General features: G+C 36.5%; 3 protein-coding genes across 3 annotated transcripts; all 3 read right to left on the bottom strand.

The window, feature by feature from the left end:
* Positions 1-123: 123 nt before the first annotated feature.
* Positions 124-1,745, bottom strand: LOC140863630 (uncharacterized). Its single transcript, XM_073267193.1, has one exon. The coding sequence runs from the start codon at positions 1,498-1,500 to the stop codon at positions 298-300; it is 1,203 nt and encodes a 400-aa protein (XP_073123294.1). The 5' UTR covers positions 1,501-1,745; the 3' UTR covers positions 124-297.
* Positions 1,746-4,262: 2,517 nt separating this feature from the next.
* LOC140862971 (uncharacterized) lies at positions 4,263-8,027 on the bottom strand. Its single transcript, XM_073266015.1, has 5 exons — positions 7,697-8,027; positions 5,916-7,254; positions 5,452-5,721; positions 4,907-5,062; positions 4,263-4,738 (listed from the first exon to the last, which is right to left on the bottom strand). The coding sequence occupies exons 1-5, from the start codon at positions 7,702-7,704 to the stop codon at positions 4,619-4,621; spliced, it is 1,893 nt and encodes a 630-aa protein (XP_073122116.1). The 5' UTR covers positions 7,705-8,027; the 3' UTR covers positions 4,263-4,618.
* Positions 8,028-9,719: 1,692 nt separating this feature from the next.
* LOC140865990 (protein MOTHER of FT and TFL1-like) lies at positions 9,720-11,431 on the bottom strand. Its single transcript, XM_073270842.1, has 4 exons — positions 11,082-11,431; positions 10,913-10,974; positions 10,734-10,774; positions 9,720-10,133 (listed from the first exon to the last, which is right to left on the bottom strand). The coding sequence occupies exons 1-4, from the start codon at positions 11,289-11,291 to the stop codon at positions 9,928-9,930; spliced, it is 519 nt and encodes a 172-aa protein (XP_073126943.1). The 5' UTR covers positions 11,292-11,431; the 3' UTR covers positions 9,720-9,927.
* Positions 11,432-22,182: the final 10,751 nt, after the last annotated feature.

Genomic DNA, 22,182 nt, shown 5'->3' with positions numbered 1-22,182 from the left:
TCAAATGAAATGTGTAATCCAACGTGTAACCTTTAGTGTAAATGTAGCATTACCCAATTTTCAATATTGTATTCCTTTTCTGTTTTTTTTTTTCCAATTTTAATTGTGTAATGCTACATGTACACAGAGTCTTACACGTTGGATTAGACATGACATTTAAAATTACATGAATATCCTACATAAATTTTTTTAAAATTTTTTCCAAATCAAATGAATGGATAATCATGTAATAGATACAAAATACCACGGCAGTAATACATGTACTAGTTTTTTCAGTGATATGTTCATATCAAGAATTCAAGATCCTTGAGCGGCCCGACCCGACATTACATCTTTTCCGGGTCCCTGCATTTCTCCTCCACCCGGAACTATCCCGGGATTTCTGGCTGAATAATACATTGCTTGACTTGAATTATCGGATATAATTCTGACGGGCATTTCATACCGTGTCATGCCAGCACCGTACACCGGAAACCCGGCAGGTACTTGATTTGAAGCTACTTGGAAGGGCCGTAAGAACTGACCTGGAATCGGAACGGGTTGAACCGGGATGTTTCCGGTCGGAATATGACCACCGGGAACGTAATAAACTGTCGGTACAGGCTGCACTACTTGACTTGGGTAATGCCATATGGGTGTGCCCGAATACTCTGTCAGCTGGGGATCCATTTTCTCGTTGACCATTTCTTGGATAACTTGAGCTTCCTTGGTGGGTTCCACTGCTTGAACCGGGTTAACGGGTTTGGTTCTGACATGAGGAAGATCGGGAATCACTGTGGCTGCGGCCGGTGGTGGTGTGGAGCCGAACGGTGATGAAACTACCGGGGCGGGTGAACCCGGGTCGGATATGGGTATGCTTTCTTTTAAAAGGATCTTATTTTTCATCTTGTTAACGTCTTTCATGGCATCGTCGGAATTATCCAAACCGAATAAGTAATCCGGTACCTCGGAAACAACCGATGACACCTCCGACCGGCCGCGATCGAGGATTGCCGGCCCACCATTAAGAGTGTCGACGAACCAGCTCTCCCGCTTAGCTGAGCCGTCGAGAAGGGAGTTGATGCTGGTGGCGGCCATATCTGTCGGGAAAAGAAACAACCTGAGCCGAGCCGATTTATGGCTGTGGGCGAGCCGATTATACTCTTCCATCATGTTTTCGACGTCTTCATCGGAAGTGACCGTGATCAGCGCGTCTAAGTCTTCGTTGGGTAGCTGGTACTTTATGCTCATGTTTATCGTGCCCGATAGCTTGGAGAGTTTGGAGAGGAGGGACGAGAAATTGGTGTGGCGGTGAACACAAACGATGCGGGTGTCGCCGCCGACGTAACGGAGCTGGTTGTCGTGGGGGCGGGGCACGATTTTCCCGCCAAAGCTGCACATGAAGCGGATTCTTGGCTGCTGGGACGGGGCACAGTCGTCGTTGTGGTGGTGGTGGTCGGAGCGTGGCGTGGACGCTCCGGAGCCTGATTCCAGCTCGTTCATTTGGTGGTGTAAGGCCATTAATTTCTGGCTTTTAAAATCATTTAATCTAGTTTCACATATCGGAGTACTATTCACTCAGAATATGAGTAGTGGAGCATACAGCAATTGTTAGTGCATAAGCACGTGAAGAATGTCTTGTGTGGTGTGGACTTGTGATGGAGTATTTTATGATAACTCGCGAACTTGTTCCTTCTCCAGTGGATTAATTTGTTTTACTTTATTCTTTCTCCTGTCTGTTGACGAAAAAGCAATATATATGTCCAAAGTTTTCATATTTTTCGGCAACTGATTGTTTTGGGACCAATATTTGTGCCAATTGCTCATAGAATCTGTGAGTTGGATCCATGTCACCGTGATTCCATTCCATCAATCAAACATATTTATCATAAGGTAAAGGTGCTGTTGATCATGTGGTACTACCGTATGTTGATGTAAAACCAAGAACTATTGGTCGCTCCAAGAAATTGATGAGACTTTCTTTGAAAACTCAGCTTCATCAAGAGTTTTTTTTTTCCCCGTTTTGAAATGCTCAGAACAATGCCAATTGCCATAATAAGGCCTTGGCCGGCGGCATCTACGTACGTCCAAATTTGGGCTGGCTAGCTTGTCCCCCCCATTGTACGAGCCCCCAGCTAGCTCCTCAAATGATGACATCTTATGTGAAAGAGAACACATCATGCATTGCGGTTTATACTGGTATCGATTTTAATTCATATGCACCGTGGAGCATCATATGCTTCGCTGCATCATATAGGAACACAAATTGATGCGCGGCGGGCATGTATTATGTTCTGTATTAATATAGCAACTGCAGGTTCTGTAAACAAATTAAGGCATGTATGCACGGAACCAGAAACAGCTATTTGCACATTGTTGTTGGTGCTTCCCAGTATGTAAATATGAGACAGATGATGACTAGGCTCATTTTTTGCAACAAGTTCAACTCGTGTACCGGAATCATATCATTTGCTGAGTATATAATAACAAGATATGGGACCTGAAGAGACCTGAGATACCGATGAGAAGCAGACAAAAGGGCTAGACAATTTATAAGGCGATCTAATTCTTCTCAACATGGCCAAGTTGGGGGCATTCTTTGTGATGTCCTTGGGCTTCTTTTTCTCTTCAAAATGTCGTAGGCCATCCAATATTCTTGGCAATATTGCTCGAAGCGAAAGACTCATTAGATGAATGAATTATATTTCAAAATCATGGTCAAACAAAAGATAATAGACAAATAAACACGAGAAAAATCATAAGGTATCATGATCATGTATGCAGCATGTCTTAAGGTCTCCAAATCTCCTGCAGGGGATGAAATGTCCCGCTTAAGAGGCTGATTACTGCAATACTAACTCGTTTCTTGTATCTTATTTAATTCATTAAACATTCTTCATTAGACTTTCATACATGTTATTCTTCAACATTAATGTGCTTGAGAATATGTAAAATCGATGCATTCCCGGCTTCTTCTGAAATAATGTGCGACAAAATTAAAAAAGAAAAAAGATTTATAGGATAGATGATGATTTAAATTCGCGGAAAAAATAACAGTTTTAGATATACGCCAATCACATGCAATATTTAATATTTGAAACTCTAAAAAAACTACTTTTGAACATTTGAATGAGTGTACTTAATTACCCTCCATTTTGTTTATAAACCCACACACCAAATTAAAAGCAAATCCCCGTCATTAAATTTAAATGAAAAAATAAAATAAATGGATTAAATTATAATTATGTTATGCGGTATATAAAATGCAATATATAAAATAAAGAAAACCCACTTATAGAAGCCAGGAAACTTAAAACCACGTCTCCATTTTTTTAAAGACAGGCCAGTAACCAACGGGGTTCGTGGTGCCAAAGCAAGAAGACGGTTATTGACAGTTAAAAATTTAAAAACAATGGTAAAAAACTGCTGTGAAATCAAGTCCACTTGCACTCCCCCCATGCATAATCCTTTTTGTGATAATTTCCTGAGAACGAAAACAAGGAATCCAAGTGTCAAGTCTTACCTTGTATCCATGAAATTCTCATGCCACCTTGCTTATCCTCTACTCCAAGTTCCCTTCACAAATTGCATGAAGCCATGCGTGTTTTCTTACATTATCCAATCTTAATATTTCAACCTCGACACCATCCTTTCTCTGTCACATTTTGTACACATTACCTTCGAAATGTTGCCAGCAATTTCAAGATTATTTTGTTGTAAGACAGCAATTTACAGACCATTTCATGTTTTATCCAGGAAACTGCACGAGAAAGCCATAAATGTGAGATGGGAAAAGCCCGAAATAGGCTGGACGAAACTAAATTTTGACGGATCATGCATATACAAGACAGGGGAAGCCAGCATTGGAGGGATATTCAGAAACCATAACGCTGAATTTCTGCTTGGCTATGCAGAACGCATTGGACAATCCAACAGCACAATTGCCGAATTGGTTGCCATGCGGAAAGGCCTTGATCTTGTGCTTCAAAATCGCTGGGATTATGTGCTCATAGAAGGAGATTCCAAGAGTACAATAGATGTAATATCTCGAAACAGAGAAGCTAAAAGCAAAGAAATGCAGATGCATGTCCGTTGTATACGATTGATGCTACGGGAAATCGAGAATTATGTTCTCGCTCATGTTTTCAGAGAGGGAAACATGGCTGCTGACAAATTTGCGAAAATGGGACATCAACTGTTGAAGCCTCAGATTTGGCATGAACCCCCAACCAAGGTTCTAGGCATTGTCCAGGATGATGCCATTGGGAAAACATATCACAGACTAAAATAAAACTACCGTTATATAGCTTTCATGTATTTTGTACAAATTTTCCAATCTCGTGGAACTTGTAACTAATGTTGTGAATACAGTGTACAAAATGTTCTGATAACCATCAAAATACGTAGCTGTGAACAAGAATCAGAACATTTGTGTAGAACCTGCTACGTTGTTTTTAATGCTATTGTTCACATTTTCTCTCTGCCAAAATAGGAGACCATTAAACATAGGGAAAAACCTACTACTTTGAACCAAACTGGCTGAAATTTTGCATGATGTAGAGGCAGAACATACTGCAAAATGAATTGTTCTAACTTCAAAGTTAACCAAAACAAATGATATGGGATTGTTCAAAGCCATTCACGGGGCCATGAGTCCTTCAATTGTGTAAGAAAGTGATTTCGCCCAATCGGCTTTAAGAAGCAGTGTTTGTAATGTATGCATCATATCATATTCTGGGTCAAGCTTCCGCTGCCAGCCCTGTAAATGAGAATGAGTTACCAATTATTATTGAACAGCGTAACCAAAGGATACCAAGAATTCTCGACCAAAGTTAATAAACATCACAGGTTGCATCCGCCCGTAGACTAGGAATAATATTCCTTCCTTCAACCCAATTACGCAAAAAGAAAAATTAGGCAAGAGTACCTCAAGGACCAAAATTGTGACCATCACAGCGCAAACATTGCCATCAACATTGACTTTATGACGCCGGACTTGCTCAAGAACTTGTAGCATGCAGTCAGCAGGATGAATCGGATCTCCTTCCGGTGTACCCCAAAAATCAAATGATTCCTTCACTTCCTGCCAAGTAACGTTAATTGAAGAGCTTTACAAGATTAAATAAAATTTTCTACAAATCACACACAATAATATGACAAAAAAACTTTATTGAGAAACGGTGGTACCACATGAGAAAAATTAAATTAAAAAAGAGAAGATGCTTTTTATGTGATTTGTTAGCAAGGACAAACTGCCACAGAAGGATCACATCTTCAACATTTTCTCACCCAATTGTGACTTGTAATTACTCTAGTTACCAGCATTGTTTTTTTAGCTCCTTTTCTCCAGTGTCTACCAAACTGGAACTAGTGTACCAAAAAGGTAAGTCACTGATGGTAAGGGTGGTGCCCAAACTCTGAAGGATGTGTCTAAGGTTCCGCATCTAATATCATTCAGCATTAAAGATTCACCTGAATGTAGGCCTCAGGGTTTGGGCAGTTCTGTTTCTTTGATAATCTCAGAGTGCACTGTGCTGCAGTTTGGCCATCTCTACGAGCAACAGCTTTAAAGAACTCGAGTAAATTTAAGCGATCATAATTAGAAAGTTCCGCAGTCATTCCCACGTCAATAAATATGATATGAGGCTTGGTTTTGAACAGCTTTTTCCGGGAAGATTTGTTTCTACCTACACGAACTATGATGTTTCCAGGATGCATGTCAGCATGAACAAAGTTGTCTACCTGACAAAGCAAAGAGAAAAAATATCAGAAAACATAAGTATAAGTAGCTAACCATAAATTGCGAACAATAAGAACATAATTAGTTTTCATAGCGAAGGGAATTGGAACAAAAGGAATGGTTGTTCAATTTGAATTACCAGCATAGAATGCATGACGACGATATTGGAAAGACGGAAAAGAAAACATATTATTACCAGAAGCATCTTAAGCAAAGCATGTGTTCCAATATTGGCAAGTGAACTTTTTAGTCGCTCGTTCCCTTCAAGCTCATCCACAAAGTAAGAAACACTTTCTCCGTGCTCAAAAGTTTCCACCAAAACAGCTGGATGTACTAAAGGATATACAGGTTTTGGGAAGGAAACATCCTTCCATCTACGAAAATTATAAATGAAGCGGCTCAAGTTAGAAGCTTCTCGAGAAAGATCAACCTGAGACATCATAAAAACTGCGAACTGCTGTACGCTTTCATCCAATCTCAACCAATTCAGAGCGGGAATGAAGGTTGAGATTTTGGCCACTATATTAATTATCTCAAAATCCCGTTTTATAGATTCGCCAACTCCTGGATGTCTCACCTTTACTGCAACTAGCAATGGTTTCATCTGACGACCAGGATATCGAGACCGGAGAGAAGCCCTGTGTACTTGAGCAATACTTCCAGATGCCACAGGTTCTACCTCAAAGTCATCAAAAATTTCAGAAATCTTACGGCCAAAAGCTTTCTCAATAGCCTTCTTTGTGTAGGCAAAACTATGTTCCGGGGCTTTTGTCTGAAGCTTTGACAATTCGCTGCACAAGTCTGTACGAAAGAGATCTGGTCGTGTGGCAGCCCACTGGCCCCATTTTATGAAGGCAGGTCCTGCTCTTTCTAGAGTTTGATGAATAACCTGGAGCCACAATTCCCTGAATTGAGGTCCAAAACTATCCGCAAATGGAGCCATGGCAATGCTTGGTGTAAACAGAACAACCAAAAATATAGCTCTTAATAACAACAAAAAGCCATCGAATATGGATAGGATCAATCTAGTCAAGAAGAGATGGCTGTCTTCTGCACGTATGTATAAAGTATTTCTTGGCCGAAAGACATTATTGTCATGAATCGCTTGTGCCCATACCACCTGTGTTCCACAGACTAGAGCAAATATACCAGGAACAACCATGTAAGAATTGCTCAAGGCCAAGCTGACAGCCTGGGCCGTCCTGTGTAAGGGGAGAAAATTCCAGCCACTACGCACGCACACTTGTGCCCACCTCTTCCAAGCAACTCCAGCATGATGAGTTATGGTATTACTCAATGGAAGAACTGAATACCGCCGAATATAACCATTATAGAAACCTTTTCCAATATCAGGTGTCACATTCCAAACATGTCTTCTGCTGGGAAAAGAATACTGCAGGTAGAGTCTATATTGGAGAGAACAGTTGAAACCGGCTCTGTCAAAGGAACCATGTTTTGATCTTTCCGAATAGATGCTAACTCGGTTTATCAGTGAAGATTGTGACACTCTCCAGATGTTTCTATCAGTCAAGAATCTGCAACAGCTTTGGAGGTCAAAACCCCACCGCTACTAATAAAAAAACCAACATTTGTACAAACGAAACTGCCTGCCCTTTCATGTATTCAAAAAGCATCAACTCTACACAAACTAAAAGTGACCAATTTCCATGTATTTTTTGCACTCAACAGAATAATGCAAGACTAGATCATGCCAATGCGTTGGTTAACTGAGTAAAACACCTCCACATTAATAGCCGCAAACACATGATTTCCACCCAGTAAAAAAGAAAGATTCGACAGCTTGAAAAATACAAGTTCAAATAAATTACAAAAAATGCGAACAACTCTAATCAATAAAATCTAAATGATTCTAAATACAAATACGAAAGAAATAATTTTTTTTAAAAAAAAAAAGCAACCGAAAAAGACCCTTTTACTTTTAATTAGGTAAAATCAAGGAAAACAAAGAAAGCAAACCTTGACATGATGAAACTGGGCGTGAGACAAGAGGATAGAAGCTGATGTGAGTAGAATGCGTACTATGTCGCCGACAAACATTTTGTAAAGAATAACGAAGATTCAACCATAAGCATCTATCACTTTTCACAGATTGAACATAATGAATAACACCGTCTGAACTCAACTTCTTATTTAGCAAGAGATCATGAAAGAATGAGGAGCAAGAAGAAAAAGGTTCGGATCCAAAGTGAGAAGAGGCAAGAGCTGATTCAATTCCCGTTTGGACTCTTCGTTTGTTTACCGTTTTCGTCTTTGATAGCTTGCCTGAAAAGAAACCACCACCTGCTATCCAAATCACATTTGGTTAAAGGTAAATCGTAAATTATATTATTATTGTTATATATAATAAGATTGATTATAAATTGAAGGAAGTTTCGGTCGTCATTTTGACAATTAGATGTGATTATGCACGTAATTACGTCATAGGACGAAATTGGGACAACAAGCACCCATCTAATAACCATATAATTTTACGGTTAATGAGATTTTATCCCATGAATATTATACAAATTATGCATTCGATGGTTAATATTTTTACATATGAGCATAATTAATGGAATATTATTGATGTTGCAAATCATAAGACATTGAATTTATGATTCGGGTAAAACGGTAAGTTGAACACTACCTAATTTTATATGGACTACAAAGGGTTGGGGGCATTTATATATATAATATAAAAATATGTTGATATAATTAGAATTATAACAATTGATTATAATTAATTGTCTTTGTTTTGCTAAAACTCAGTTGCGATTCAAATATTAACATGATATTTTTGTAGATCACAACAAGAACTTTTTTAAATGGTAAAATAAGCAGGTTTTCTTTCAAAAAAAAAAAAAAAAAAAAAACAGGTTGACAAAATTGGGCTCAGAATTATTTTTTTAAAAGCCCAAATTTAAGCAGGCCTACAGGCCATAGAAAAGGACTGTGTATCCGTTGATTTATAAGCATTTGGCATTTACAATCATTTGCGACTTTAAAGAGAGGCTTTTTTTTGCTTCCGGAGAATTGTGAAAGACACGTGATACGTACAATTGAATGCGAGTGATGATTGAACGAAAAGTAGGTCTCTTTGTTAGAAATATTCGTGAAAGACGTCGATTTTAAATATATAAGAATTACATATTTATAATAAGAAATAATATTTTTATGGGTAATTCAAATATATAAATTCGTCTCATCGAAACTCAAAACACAATATCAATTTAAGTATATATCACAAGGAGCGTTAATTGAACACCAATTTTTTTCAAGTGTAGTTCATATTTAAGATTTATACTAGAAATCGACCATAATACTCTTTTAACATTTAATTGACTGAATTTATTTGTAGCAAGTCCAATAATAATATCAATTCTCAAAACAAGTTAATCTAAAATGTTAGTTACTCAAAAAAATATAATTAAATTTTTAGATATCATTAATATAAAAAAATCAAAAAATAAAGATTAAAAGCTAATGATTGCTTTTAATTTCTTTTAATTTATTATTGTTTATAATTTTTTGAAATATGAATGATCTTTGGTTCTAGTGGATTAAATATTTTTAGTACATTTGTTCTTAATATTTTATCCCTTAAGCGTCGTTTAAAAATATATTTATGTCTAAGAATTCATGATGATAAAATTAAAAATAAAAATAAAAATGGCATTGACTTAAATTTAATATAAATAACAAAAAATGTGAAAAACTTTCTATAAAAATATAGAAGTTTTAATTGTTTGGACATATATAAAAAAAATATCATACATGAGTTTTTTAAGGCAAATAAAAATTTTATTATATAAGAGAAAACATCATAAGAACAATCTTATTTTTTTTAAAAGGAAGAACAATCTTATTTAGTACCATATTAATTAGATAATGTGCAAAGTTAATTAACACCTTTTTTTTTCCCGAAGTGTGAAATATAAAACATTATATTCCACCATTCTCCATACATTAGTTTAGGAGGGACATAATTCACATCATGATTATTCGATCTCTTTTGGTTAGTTGGATTTAGAGAACTGTCTCGTTTATATAATAGCTAGCCTGCATGTCCCCCATTAACAAAATTACTTAAAAACATTACACAGATGAGCAATCTCCAACGCTACATTACAAACTAAGATTACAACATGAAAATTAAAGCTAGCTAGCTAGCTACACTACTTGGTGTACACTTTGCATATGCTTTGATTTCACATCTTTGATGAGTTGAAATACAAGGCTGCCGCAGGAAGGCCGAGTTCATTCTCAACTGAAAACTGACGCGTGCTGAAATGGGGCCGCTCCGCTGGCTTCGCCGCCGCGGCTTCCATCTGCCCATGCTGCTGAAACGCAGCGAACACATAACGATGGGTGCCCACTGGCGGCTGAGGCCCCATGTATGGCATCACCTCCTTCCCTGTATATATATATATGCATGCCAAGTACTCCATAATATTTCAATTGCCAACCATTTGTGCGTTGACATATATACATGCATATCAATCATTCAATGTGACGCAGTGTTTGGTACAGGGATTAGGTATGTTTATGTATGATTTTTTATTTAATCTATTGTTTGTTAGGATTTTTATTAAAACAAGTTAATTTAACCTAAAAAAAATAAAGTTTGGTACAAGGGATTAGGTAGGTTTATGTGTGATTTTTTATTTAATTCATTGTTTGATAGGATTTTTATTAAAACAAGTTAATCTAACCTAGAAAGAATAAAATTATTTTATATTATTTATCCTTGTTTTTATCTTACACATAAATTTCATAATTACTCTTTTCCACCAACCTAAAAACCACCCATCCAATAAAAATAAAACATAAATAATATTTTTGGCAAAAAAAAAATTTAAACCATTATTTAATCTTATTCCTAAAAATCAAGCCAAACACAATACTATTTTCAACACAATTTACCAATCCTTATTTATCATGTCTTTTATCATTCATTTAATAATCATTCAATAATCATATCAATTAAACCAAACACCGAATGTACTATCCGTACCTTCACTGGCATCTGATCCTCCCGGTATATCCGTTACTAGCCTGCACCCAAAAAAAAAAAATCATTTAACATATTTGTTTATACATGCAAGCATGTTTCCCATGTGTCCATGTATAAATTAATTGAAAATCTAAATAGTAATTAAATCATGATATATGAAAATTAATTAACGCGCTTGCCAATGCAGCCACTCTCTGAAAGTTGGCTCGCTTGGATTTGGAGCATCGGGATCAACCATCACCTAAATAAAAACAAATTAAAACCCACGAATATGATATTGACCCCCAAATAAAATCAATTCATTAATTTAATTTAGAAATTTGATTAGTCATTAGTTTGATCACTAACAAGAGAGTAGTAATTATCAGAGGATCCGTTGATATGAACAGTAGGCCTCTCAGCCCCCATGGATGGCTTGATTTCACATCCATTGCTTATCTGTGTTGCGGCGCCGTATCGCACCACCAGTTCCGCCGTCGGGACGAACATGTCCACCACGTCTCCGATAACTCTTCCCATCACCAGGGGATCAACTGCTGCCCTTGGCATCTGAGCCATTTTGGTTATGCCCCACTGATTATTAATATTAAATGAAGTGCTCCAATATATCTATATATATATATATGTCAGTGCCAACTAGCTACCAAAGCTTTGTTTCCGTATGAAGTGATCGGAGGATAGTTATCATATAAACACGCATATATATATGAGGACAAAGAAGAAGACACGTAGAGAGGAAAGCATTGATGATGCATGGACGCGTGGGAATCGCTAGCTAATGCATACTGAAACTTGGTCAAGCGTACGTTTTTTAACGAGTTATTTGTATTCACGTTTTCTTAAGTTTTATTTTATGACATTTTGACATTCATCATGTAAAAATTATAATATATAAAAGGAAAAAAAATACTAATTAATATATATATATATATGAAAGGTAAATGCAAATTATCTATTTTTTAACCATTATATATACATGAGATGAGTAATCTCCTAAAACAGAGAATGAATGACTGATCATGTGAATTAATATTTAATGCTACCTACAACAACATTATCTTATAATACATTTCAAGGTGATCAATTTATCAATCATTCATCAGTATATGTTGAGTCCACTAAAAAATATTCGACCTTCAATTGAGACGTGGATGAAAAACATAGAAATGGTCTAGAAATTAATTTATAAACAATAATTAAGGTAAGTTTACAATGAATTTAGAGGCGGTGTTTGAATCCTGAAAGCCCCTTAATTTTAGCGTCACAGACCAAATTGACTAATGTTTCGTTGGGCCGGCCCTCAACGAATAACTTGTTTCCAAACACATTAAAAATGATTATTTTTCTTTTTGGATGAATAAAAACATGATTGATTTTGATTCCAAAAACACATATCATTAATTACAAAATAAAACAACAATATATAGCGAAGGAAATGCGACAGTTTTTCCATCTACTTTTGTAAGAAATATTTTATTACTTAAAATCATCCTATTTTAAAAAAGATTTTATTAAATATCTTTTGTCTTTTTTAAACATGAAGTAATCTTTATTTATGTGATTTATTTCCTATTTGCGATATTGATAAGCTGATTAGAATATTTAACATATCATATCTAATATTTATCTTTTTTTATTTGTGTAGATTTGATATGATCAAATCAAAAAAATCCTACGCCTACAAGGAAACGTATTGAAGAAGGATTCTTGGTCTATTTATTTGAGATAGGCGTTCACAAGAAAGAAAAGATAGAGAGAGACCGTGAGATTTCCCAAGAGCTTCATACACGTACATTGACAGAAGGATTGAAGATCTTTGAAAGCTGAAATCGGTCAAGGTTACTTGATGCTTGAAGAACACTTGAAGATCATTGATTGAAGAGTGTTTCGACTATACAAGTTTTTGGCATCAAGATTTTTAACTCCTTACTTTATTTTATTTATTCTATTTTGAATAGAATTTTTAGGAGTTATTTTTATGGTTTATTTTCTCAATTATTTTGAGAAATTGAATTTTACAATAATCACTAGTGTTAGGGTTTGTAAAACTCTTTGATTTATTTTCTAGTGAAGTTTTGCCCTGAGGCGCTGCAAGAGTATTTTATACTCTTGCTTAGATCATATTGAGTCTATTTATTTGGTTGCTTGTTTATTTTATTTACGTTTTAATTTTATTCCGCTGCAAGTTACTCAAGGTGTTATTGTAGGTGTTGTCAACATCTTGTGACAACACCTCAAACAGTTTATGTGCAACCCCTATTCTCTTAAAAGTGGCATCAGAGCCATAAACTTGATACACTAAGAACTGATCTTGGTTTGTTTATTTTATTACAGGGAATAAGATGGACTCATCGTCTGTTGCGAACTCGTTCCTGAAACCTCCGGTCCTTGATGGCATGAATTACGCACTATGGAAGAATATGATGCGATATACTATTAAGGCTATGGATGTTCGTTCTTGGCAAAGTATTCTGACTGGTTGGACTCCTCCAAAGACGCTAGATGAAGATGGAGACTACATCATCAAGCAAGAAGAAACTTGGACTGCCGAGAAAACACAAAGTTCAAGCTACAATGCTAAAGCACTCAATGCAATTTTTGCAACTGTTGATATGAGGATGTATGGAATCATAGCTGATTGCACTGTTGCTAAGGATGCATGGGATGCTCTTCAAGAACACTGTGAAGGGACTGATAGCGTGAGAAGAACAAGATTGAGATTGTTAAACGCAAGATTTGAAAATATCAGGATGGATGAGAATGAATCTATTGCTGATTATGATAAGAAACTTAGGGAGATAGCTACAGAGGCACATGCTCTTGGAGGACCTATTGCTAGTGAAACTATGGTGAACAAGGTTCTTCGATCCTTGCCTAAACGATTTAATGGGAAGATTTGGGCGCTTGAAGAAATTAAAGACACTTCAAAGATGAAGATGACTGAACTGATTAGCATCCTTAAAGTTTTTGAGATGAACAATTCAGAACAAGAGAAGGATAAAGGAAAATCAATAGCCTTTCAAGCCTCGAAACCCTCATACGAGGAGTATGCTCAATTTCATCAAGAAGTTCATCAATCTGACTTGGAAGATGATTCAATCTCTCTTATGACTAGGAAATTCAATGATTATCTGAAGAAGATGAAAGAGTCAAGAAAGACGGATCAAAAACTCAAGGCTCCAATGTTCTCTAACAAGCCTTTAAGGATTATTGGACCAGAACAATCACCAAGGAAATCTGTTGATACTCCTAAGCCTCGACTGATGTTGGAGGGGAAGAAGAAGTTTGTGTCAAAGAAGTTGGACACTGTTCAATGTCATGCTTGTCAAGGTTTTGGACACTATACAAATGAGTGTGCCAACACGCTTAGGAAAGGGATGAACACGTCCTTGAGTGATGAAGAGTCTGAAGAAGAAGAACAAGAAGATGAAGAAAGCCATACTGCCTTATCTGCCCTACTGAAGAGCAAGAAAAAGTTTCAAGTCAATCCTTTAGGTGTTGCCGCACCTGGCCGCAACATCTCCCAAAGGTCAGTTTGTTTGAATTCCTCCATTACTGATAACATGTGTGATAATGATACAGGTGAAGAGACAATGTCCATGGAAGAAGCTCGGATGATGTTTGAAGAACTTCATACTGATTGGGTTGAAAGGAATAAGATGAATACTATTCTTTCGAAGGAAAATTCTGATCTAAAGGCTGATGTGTCAAGACTGGAAGCCATGCTGAGTAAGAAAAACATGGAACTAAGCCAAGTGAAGAAAGAATTTGGAAAAGTAAATGCTACATTGGCCAAGTTTAATTCAATCACTTCCAAGCTTGATTCGTTACTCATGATGGGAAGAGATGGTACGGCTGGTTTAGGTTTTGAAAACAGCATATTTGAGGTTGGTTAAAGTTCGAAAGACCCTGTGTTTGTCAAGGAAAGTAGCAGTGCAAAAAGCTCAAGCAAAAAGGCCTCACCAAGTGATCCTCCAAAACCAAAGCCACAGCCTGCTGCCCCTTCAAAATCTAGAAGGAAACGTAAGTACATCTGTCATTACTGTCATAGACCAGGTCATATCAAACCATACTGTTTTAAGCTGCAGGAAGACTACAGGTATAGATCTGCATCGAAGGTGTTGCCAACACCTCCGCACAACATCCCTAGAAACAGATCTTATGTAAGAAAGATTTGGGTACCAAAAGCTGATATTCAATGTCATATGATTTATACTGCTTTGAGAACTAATATTTCAGGTGCATGGTACTTTGATAGCGGTAGCTCTCGTCACATGACAGGTTCCAAAAAGTTTCTCACTGACTATGTTGAACAGAAAAGTGGAAAAGTAACCTATGGTGGAGGTTCAAAGGGAAACATTGTTGGAAAATGAATTCTGGATGTTGCTGGTCTGCCCAAGCTTCGCAATGTGCTTCATGTTGAAGGATTAAACGCAAATCTAATAAGCATAAGCCAACTTTGTGATGATAATTTGCATGTGCAATTTGATAAGAAATTATGCAAAGTTTTTGATGATTCAAATTTGTGTGTCATGACAGGTACAAGGTCATCGGATAACTGCTATCAACTCGGAGAAGAGATGGCTTGTAGGCACACAAAATTGAATGAGTTTGATCTATGACATAAAAAATTGGGTCATGCAAACTTCAAGACTTTAAGGAACTTAAGTAAGTTAGATGTTGTCAGAGGTATGCCTAACTTAAAATCTGGTATTCCATTTGTGTGTGAAGCATGTCAGAAAGGGAACCAGACTAGGGTGTCACACGAGGTGTTGCCAACATCTGTGACAACACGCTGTCTTGAGCTTTTACATATGGACTTGATGGGTCCAATGGATGTTGAAAGCTTTGGAGGTAAGAAATATTCTTTTGTTTGTGTGGATGATTTCTCACGATATACTTGGGTAAATTTTCTGAGAGAAAAATCGGACACATTTGATGCCTTCAAGAAACTGCTCACTAAGATTACAAATCTACATAATCTGAAGGTAATCCGTATTCGCACTGATCATGGTAAGGAGTTCGAAAACTCTTATTTTGCTAGTCTGTGTGATAAGAAAGGTATTTCTCATGAATTTTCTGCTCCTAAAACTCCACAACAAAATGGAATTGCTGAAAGGAAAAATAGGACTTTGCAAGAAATGGCAAGAGTGATGTTGAGTTCGAAAAATATTTCAAAACGTTTTTGGGTTGAAGCCTTGAATACTGCATGTCATATTTCAAATAGAGTTTATTTGAGGAATGGTACTACTATGACATCCTACGAAATTCTCATGGAAAAGAGGCCAAACCTTAAATATTTTCATGTTTTTGGATGTGTATGTCACGTTTTGAATGATAAGGATCATCTTGCTAAATTTGATGCAAAAAGTGATAAGTGTATGTTCTTGGAAAATTCATCAAAGCCGAGCCTATAGGATGTACAACTTGAGAACACAGACTATTTTTGAGTCAATTAATGTTGTTTTTGATGACTTTACAGATCTAAAGAAGAAAACAGCTGAGGATGAAGTTAATGATCTGCTTGAAAATTCTGGAAATTTAGATGCTGTCAAAGGAGTGTTGCCAACACCTCTGACAACACCTCCTATATAAAATCCAAAATCAAAAGTTGAAAATCCTACTGATGAGAATATTGATGAGAACAGTGAGGTAAATAAAGCTGGAAAGAACGTTCCAAGCAGAATTCAAAAGAATCACCCAACCTCACAGGTCATTGGAGATGTGCATGGAGACTTGCAAACTCGAAGGAAAGAGAAAGTGGATTATCGAAAGATGGAAGGTTTGTTGTGCATGAGTTCTACATATTCTCAGGTAAGATTCTTGTTTCGTGTCAAACATTGAACCCAAAAAGGTAGAAAAAGCTTTAAAAGATGAATTTTGGATCAATGCTATGCATGAAGAGTTAGAAAATTTTGTTAGGAATGATGTTTGGTACTTAGTACCGCGTCCTGCTCATGGAAATGTCATAGGAACTAAATGGATTTTCAAAAATAAAACCGATGAGTCAGGAAACATCATTATGAATAAAGCTAGGTTGGTAGCTCAAGGGTACACACAGGTTGAAGGGGTGGACTTTGATGAAACCTTTGCTCTTGTAGCCCGCATTGAGTCAGTCCAACTTTTGCTTGCTGTTTCATGTTATATGGGAATGAAACTGTTTCAAATGGATGTAAAGAGTGTCTTTTTGAATGGGATCCTAAATGAAGAAGTCTTTGTGAAACAACCTAAGGGTTTTGAGGATCCAAATCATCTTGACTATGTGTATAAGTTAAAAAAGGCATTGTATGGATTGAAGCAAGCACCACGTACATGGTATGGGAGACTTACTGAGTACTTACTCAATATTGGCTTCAAAAGAGGTGAAGTTGATAAGACTTTATTTGTGCAAAAGTCTCAAGGTGATATATTAATTTGCCAAATTTATGTGGATGATATAATTTTTTGTGTTTCAAATGATAAACTTGTTGATGATTTTGTGAAGTGCATGTCGTCTACATTTGAGATGAGCATGGTTGGTGAGTTAACATATTTCTTGGGCTTGCAAGTGAAACAAATGCATGATGGTATATTTTTGTGTCAAAGCAAATATGCTAAAAATCTTGTAAAGAAGTTTCTGAATGACAACACTAAACACATGCGCACACCTATGGGGTCTAATGAAAAACTGTCTAGGGAGGAAGTTGCCGAAAGTGTTGACAACACCCTCTACAGAAGCATGATTGATATTTTTTTATATTTAAGTGCTACTAGACCTGATATCATGTATAGTGTTTGTCTATGTACTAGATACCAGTCTAACCCAAAAATTACTCACTTGAAGGCCGTAAAACGTATACTGAAATATGTGGCTGGAACTTTGAATTTGGGTTTGTGGTACACTAAAGAAACCAATTCTAATTTGGTAGGATTTAGTGATGCTGATTGGGCTGGGGATTTAGATGAGAGAAAGAGCACTTCGGGAGGATGTTTTTACTTGGGGAATAACTTAGTATCTTGGTATAGTAAGAAAAAAAATTGTGTCTCACTGTCTACTGTTGAGTCTGAGTATGTTGCTATTGGTAGTTGATGTTCACAACTCATTTGGATGAATCAAATGCTAAATGATTATGGTGTTAAAAGTGATACTCCTATTGTGTACTGTGATAATTCAAGTGTCATTGATATATCCAAAAATCCAGTACAACACTCTCAAACCAAACACATTGACATTAGACATCACTTCATTCGAGATTTGATCGAAAAAAGCATGATCTTAATTGAGTTTGTTGGAACTAATAACCAATTAGCTGATATATTCACAAAAGCTTTGGATTTCGAGAGATTTTTCAGTCTAAGAAAGTCTCTCAGTATATGTGCATTATAGACAGAATCGAGATGTTGTCAGGAGTGTTGCCAACACCCTGTGACAACACCTTTTCATGCATGTGCATTTTTAGGATCTTAGGCATACTGCATTCATGCATTCATTCTGTTTTGTGATGTGGTTGATACTTTGTAACCATTGACTAGTTTTCACTCAGGATTCTTTGCAAAATATTTTACAGTTTAATTCGGATAAATTGAAGAAGAGTTCTGACTAAGTCACAAAGTAGTGAAGGGACGTTCGTGTATTCCATGATCTTGTCCCAAGTGAAAAGTGACTTTGTAAATTCAGAATAACAAAAGAAAAAAAATGATGAAGCTTGAATTGAATCAATTATCAAATTTGATTGATAATCAGAAGCAAATGGAAAAAGCTACTTAAAGGGGTCCATTTGAAGATTGTTCTTTTAGTGTGCAGGCTACCACTTCTGCAAAAATAATGATTTGGATATAATAATTTTTCTGAATCCTGAAGTGATGCTGGGAGATATTGCCAACATCGTGGATAACACCTCACTTGTCAACATTTATTTGTGCATAAAATTGCATTTTATTTTTTATGTCACACTCTGTTTTTAGACATAATTAGGGCATGCATATTTGTGAATATACTAAGCCAAAAGGTTAAAAATTCTGATCGAACAAAATTTGTGATTTTTGCCCTATCATCTGAATTTTTTGAATTTGAATGTGATTGGATTTTGTTTCAGTGGTGTTATATTCTGATAAGGAGTTAAATTTGGAAATATTTGGTGAAATATTTGGGCCGAAATTATCGGAGAAAATCGAAGAGATTTATTGCCAAATTAAATCGGATTTGTTACCGTTCTCCTCATAGTTACTGAAACGCCTACTACTAATAAATGCGGAAAAACTTTTTTTTTTTTTAAATAATACTATTATACATACATGCCCATACATATATGTATATAAAATAAAATGCTAAATATTAAATAATCTAAAGAAAATATTAAATAAATAAATTCTTAAAAATATTTCATGCATCATTTAAAATCATAAATAATGGTACTGAAAAATATAATATGCGGAATAATACTAAAATAAAACATGTTTTCAATATTCAATCATCATAAACTAAAACTGCGACGGTCACGGGGTCCACTGCTCCGTGATCTCATACGTCCTCACCACCGGTAGGAGCTACATCAAATTCATCATGCTCACCTGCACCATATAAGCGTAGTGAGCCTAGGGGCTCAACATGTCTAATCCTTTATAACAAGGTTAAAAATAATGCATCACATAAATACTAATACATATACCTGTACATGAGCATGCATGGAAATATTTTCATAACATAAATGCTGAATCATAAATCTTACATATATCATAACTTCCTTAATCATATATAACATAATTGAGCAATACATTTAAAAACCTGTAGATGGTCCTATCCATAAGTGTGACGCTCATGTGTCGACTGATCAGTCTCATAAACCAACGTACGATGGCGGTGATAAATCACCTCCTATGGTAGTAAACTACCGAATCATATGGTGGATAACCACCCCTATGGTAGTAAAACTACCGAATCATATGGTGGAAAACCACCCCTATGTCACACATACTTCAATTTCCACAAAATATTTTATTGCTCATCATTTACATAATAATATTCATAATAAATTTCGTGGATGCATGCACTGAAAATTTGTCCGTAATATATATTTAATTTATTTTTCATAATAAATATACTCATACTAAAAATATGAATTTCATGCATAAAATAATTAAATATATATTCCGGACTTATTTATTTTTCATGGGTTGGTCCAGACTGCTGATCACTCATCTAGGCCCATTAATCTTACATTTAAGCCCAAATATTTCATTCAACTTAAATGGACCTAAAGAAAATATCTAAGCCCATTAACTTAAACAAGCCCAATAAAACTCTAGCCTGGCCCAAAAATTCCTATGGGCCCACGAGCCCATAAAATTATTGGGTTAACTTAAAAATAATTTAAAAACCCAAATAAAATTATTTGGAGGCCCAAATAATTTTCTAATTAATTTTAAAAGCCCAAAATCAATTAATCTCTTAATTAATTAAAAATTTAAAATACCCGAGCCCGGTCCACCTAACCCAGACCCGGACTCACTTGACCCGACCCTAGACCCTACTGACCCGACCCAGACCCTCAGACCCGACCCAGCACCCAACAAACCCCAAACCCGATCCCCCCCTTTCCCCTTTCCTAACCCGTGCGAGCAGCAAGTTTTGTGGCCAACTGCCGGACAGCTCCGGCCACCCAAAGGCCGCAGCTCCACCATATACACCTAGAGAACTTCAAGACGTTTCCAAAAAGCCAAAAACCAGCCAAAACGGAGTCCTAACGAAGGAGAACGAACCGCTGCAAGTCCGCCTATCCTGGACTCGCGCGCAGACCTGAGCAGCGCCGGGGTTTTCGATTGTGCCGCTTTCTCCGACCATCAATCACTGTGAAATTAATTCCTAGACTTAGTAAACACGTAGGGGTTTCTAACACAACAAACCTCACATCAAACCGTGGCCGGAGTGAAGAGAACGAACTCTTTTTCCCGGAACTCTAAACCTGCGCAATCTGTGCACCAGATCTTGAATGCCACGGCTACAGCCCATTCCAGCCCCATATCCCGACCATGACTGGCTTCCTAGGACCCTAGCCCACCACTGACTCGAGCCCTAGCCTCTGGACCGAACCATGCAAGGCACAAAAACGAGTTATGATCATGAATTCACCAAAACATGCAACAATTCATTCATACTTGCAATAAATTCGAACCATGGCTAATAAATTCTGAAACAAAAAATCTCATTCATGCATAATAGCTTATATGGTGTTAAAGAAAGGAGTTAAACATGCCTTTTCAATTTATAGACGAAGGTTGATGCGTTTACGTGGCTCCGGGACGACGAACGGACCAAAAACCTTTAAAGAATGAAGCTTGAATAATCCGCTATGGGGTTTTTTTTTTTTCCAGAATTAAGATGGAGGCGTGAAGGAGGGTGGAAGAAGAGGGAGTTGTCGGCTAAAAGAATTTGTGGTAGGGTAGGTTTAGGTTTTCTTTTTAAAATTTTGATAATTAGAATTAAAATAGGATATTAATAATTTAGAAATAAAATCATATCTAAATAAATATTTAAAATCCTTACTAAATAATAATAATCTGATAACACAACCAAAAATCCCGAAATATAAAATTAGGAAATTTTTAAATATTAATAAAAGTCATTAAAATGACTTATTTTGGCTAAAAATAAATCCTTAAATAAATATATAATTAAATACTAAAATTTTCTTGACAAAATATCTTAAAATATTATTTTTAAGGCTCATAAACTCATAAAATATTTTTGGCTAAATATTTTGGTATCTCGTCCGTCCACGGTTCCGTCTATGCGATCAAAACAATTAATTTCCATAAATCACGAAAATCACTAATTTTGGGTTAAATGCTAAAATAACTTAAATCATGCATATAAATCACATAATAACACATAAATTCATTTAACCCTTATTTTAAAATTAATTTCTCCTAATTATGCATGCGGATTTACGTTTTAGAAATTCTAGGTGTTACAATTCTCCCCCCTTAAATTGAATTTCGTCCTCGAAATTAAAGTGTTTACTCGAATAACTCCGGGTAGCGAGTCCTCATGTCTGCCTCGGTCTCCCAAGTGGCTTCCTCCTCGGAATGATTCTGCCACTGGACTTTGACCATCGGTATGACCCGCGTCCTCAATCTCCGCTCCTCTCTGGTTAAGATACGAACAGGCCTCTCCTCAAATGCTAGATCTGGTGCTAACTGCAAAGGCTCGTGATCCAACACATGCGTCGGATTAGAGATGTATCTCCGAAGCATGGATACATGGAAAACGTTGTGCACTGCTGCAAGCCCTGGCGGTAGTGCTAAACGGTATGTCAAAGTGCCAACTCTCTCCAAGATCTCAAATGGCCCAATATATCTCGGATTCAACTTGCCTCTGCGACCAAATCTCATCACCCCTTTCATAGGTGATACTTTCAGAAACACATGATCACCTACTACAAACCCAAGATCTCTTCGTCGAGTATCAGCA

Source organism: Henckelia pumila, chromosome 4 (assembly GCF_033568475.1).
Source record: "Henckelia pumila isolate YLH828 chromosome 4, ASM3356847v2, whole genome shotgun sequence".
Classification (NCBI taxonomy): Eukaryota; Viridiplantae; Streptophyta; class Magnoliopsida; order Lamiales; family Gesneriaceae; genus Henckelia; species Henckelia pumila.
Note: the sequence above shows the minus strand (reverse complement) of the source record. Positions and strands in the feature narration are given on the sequence as shown.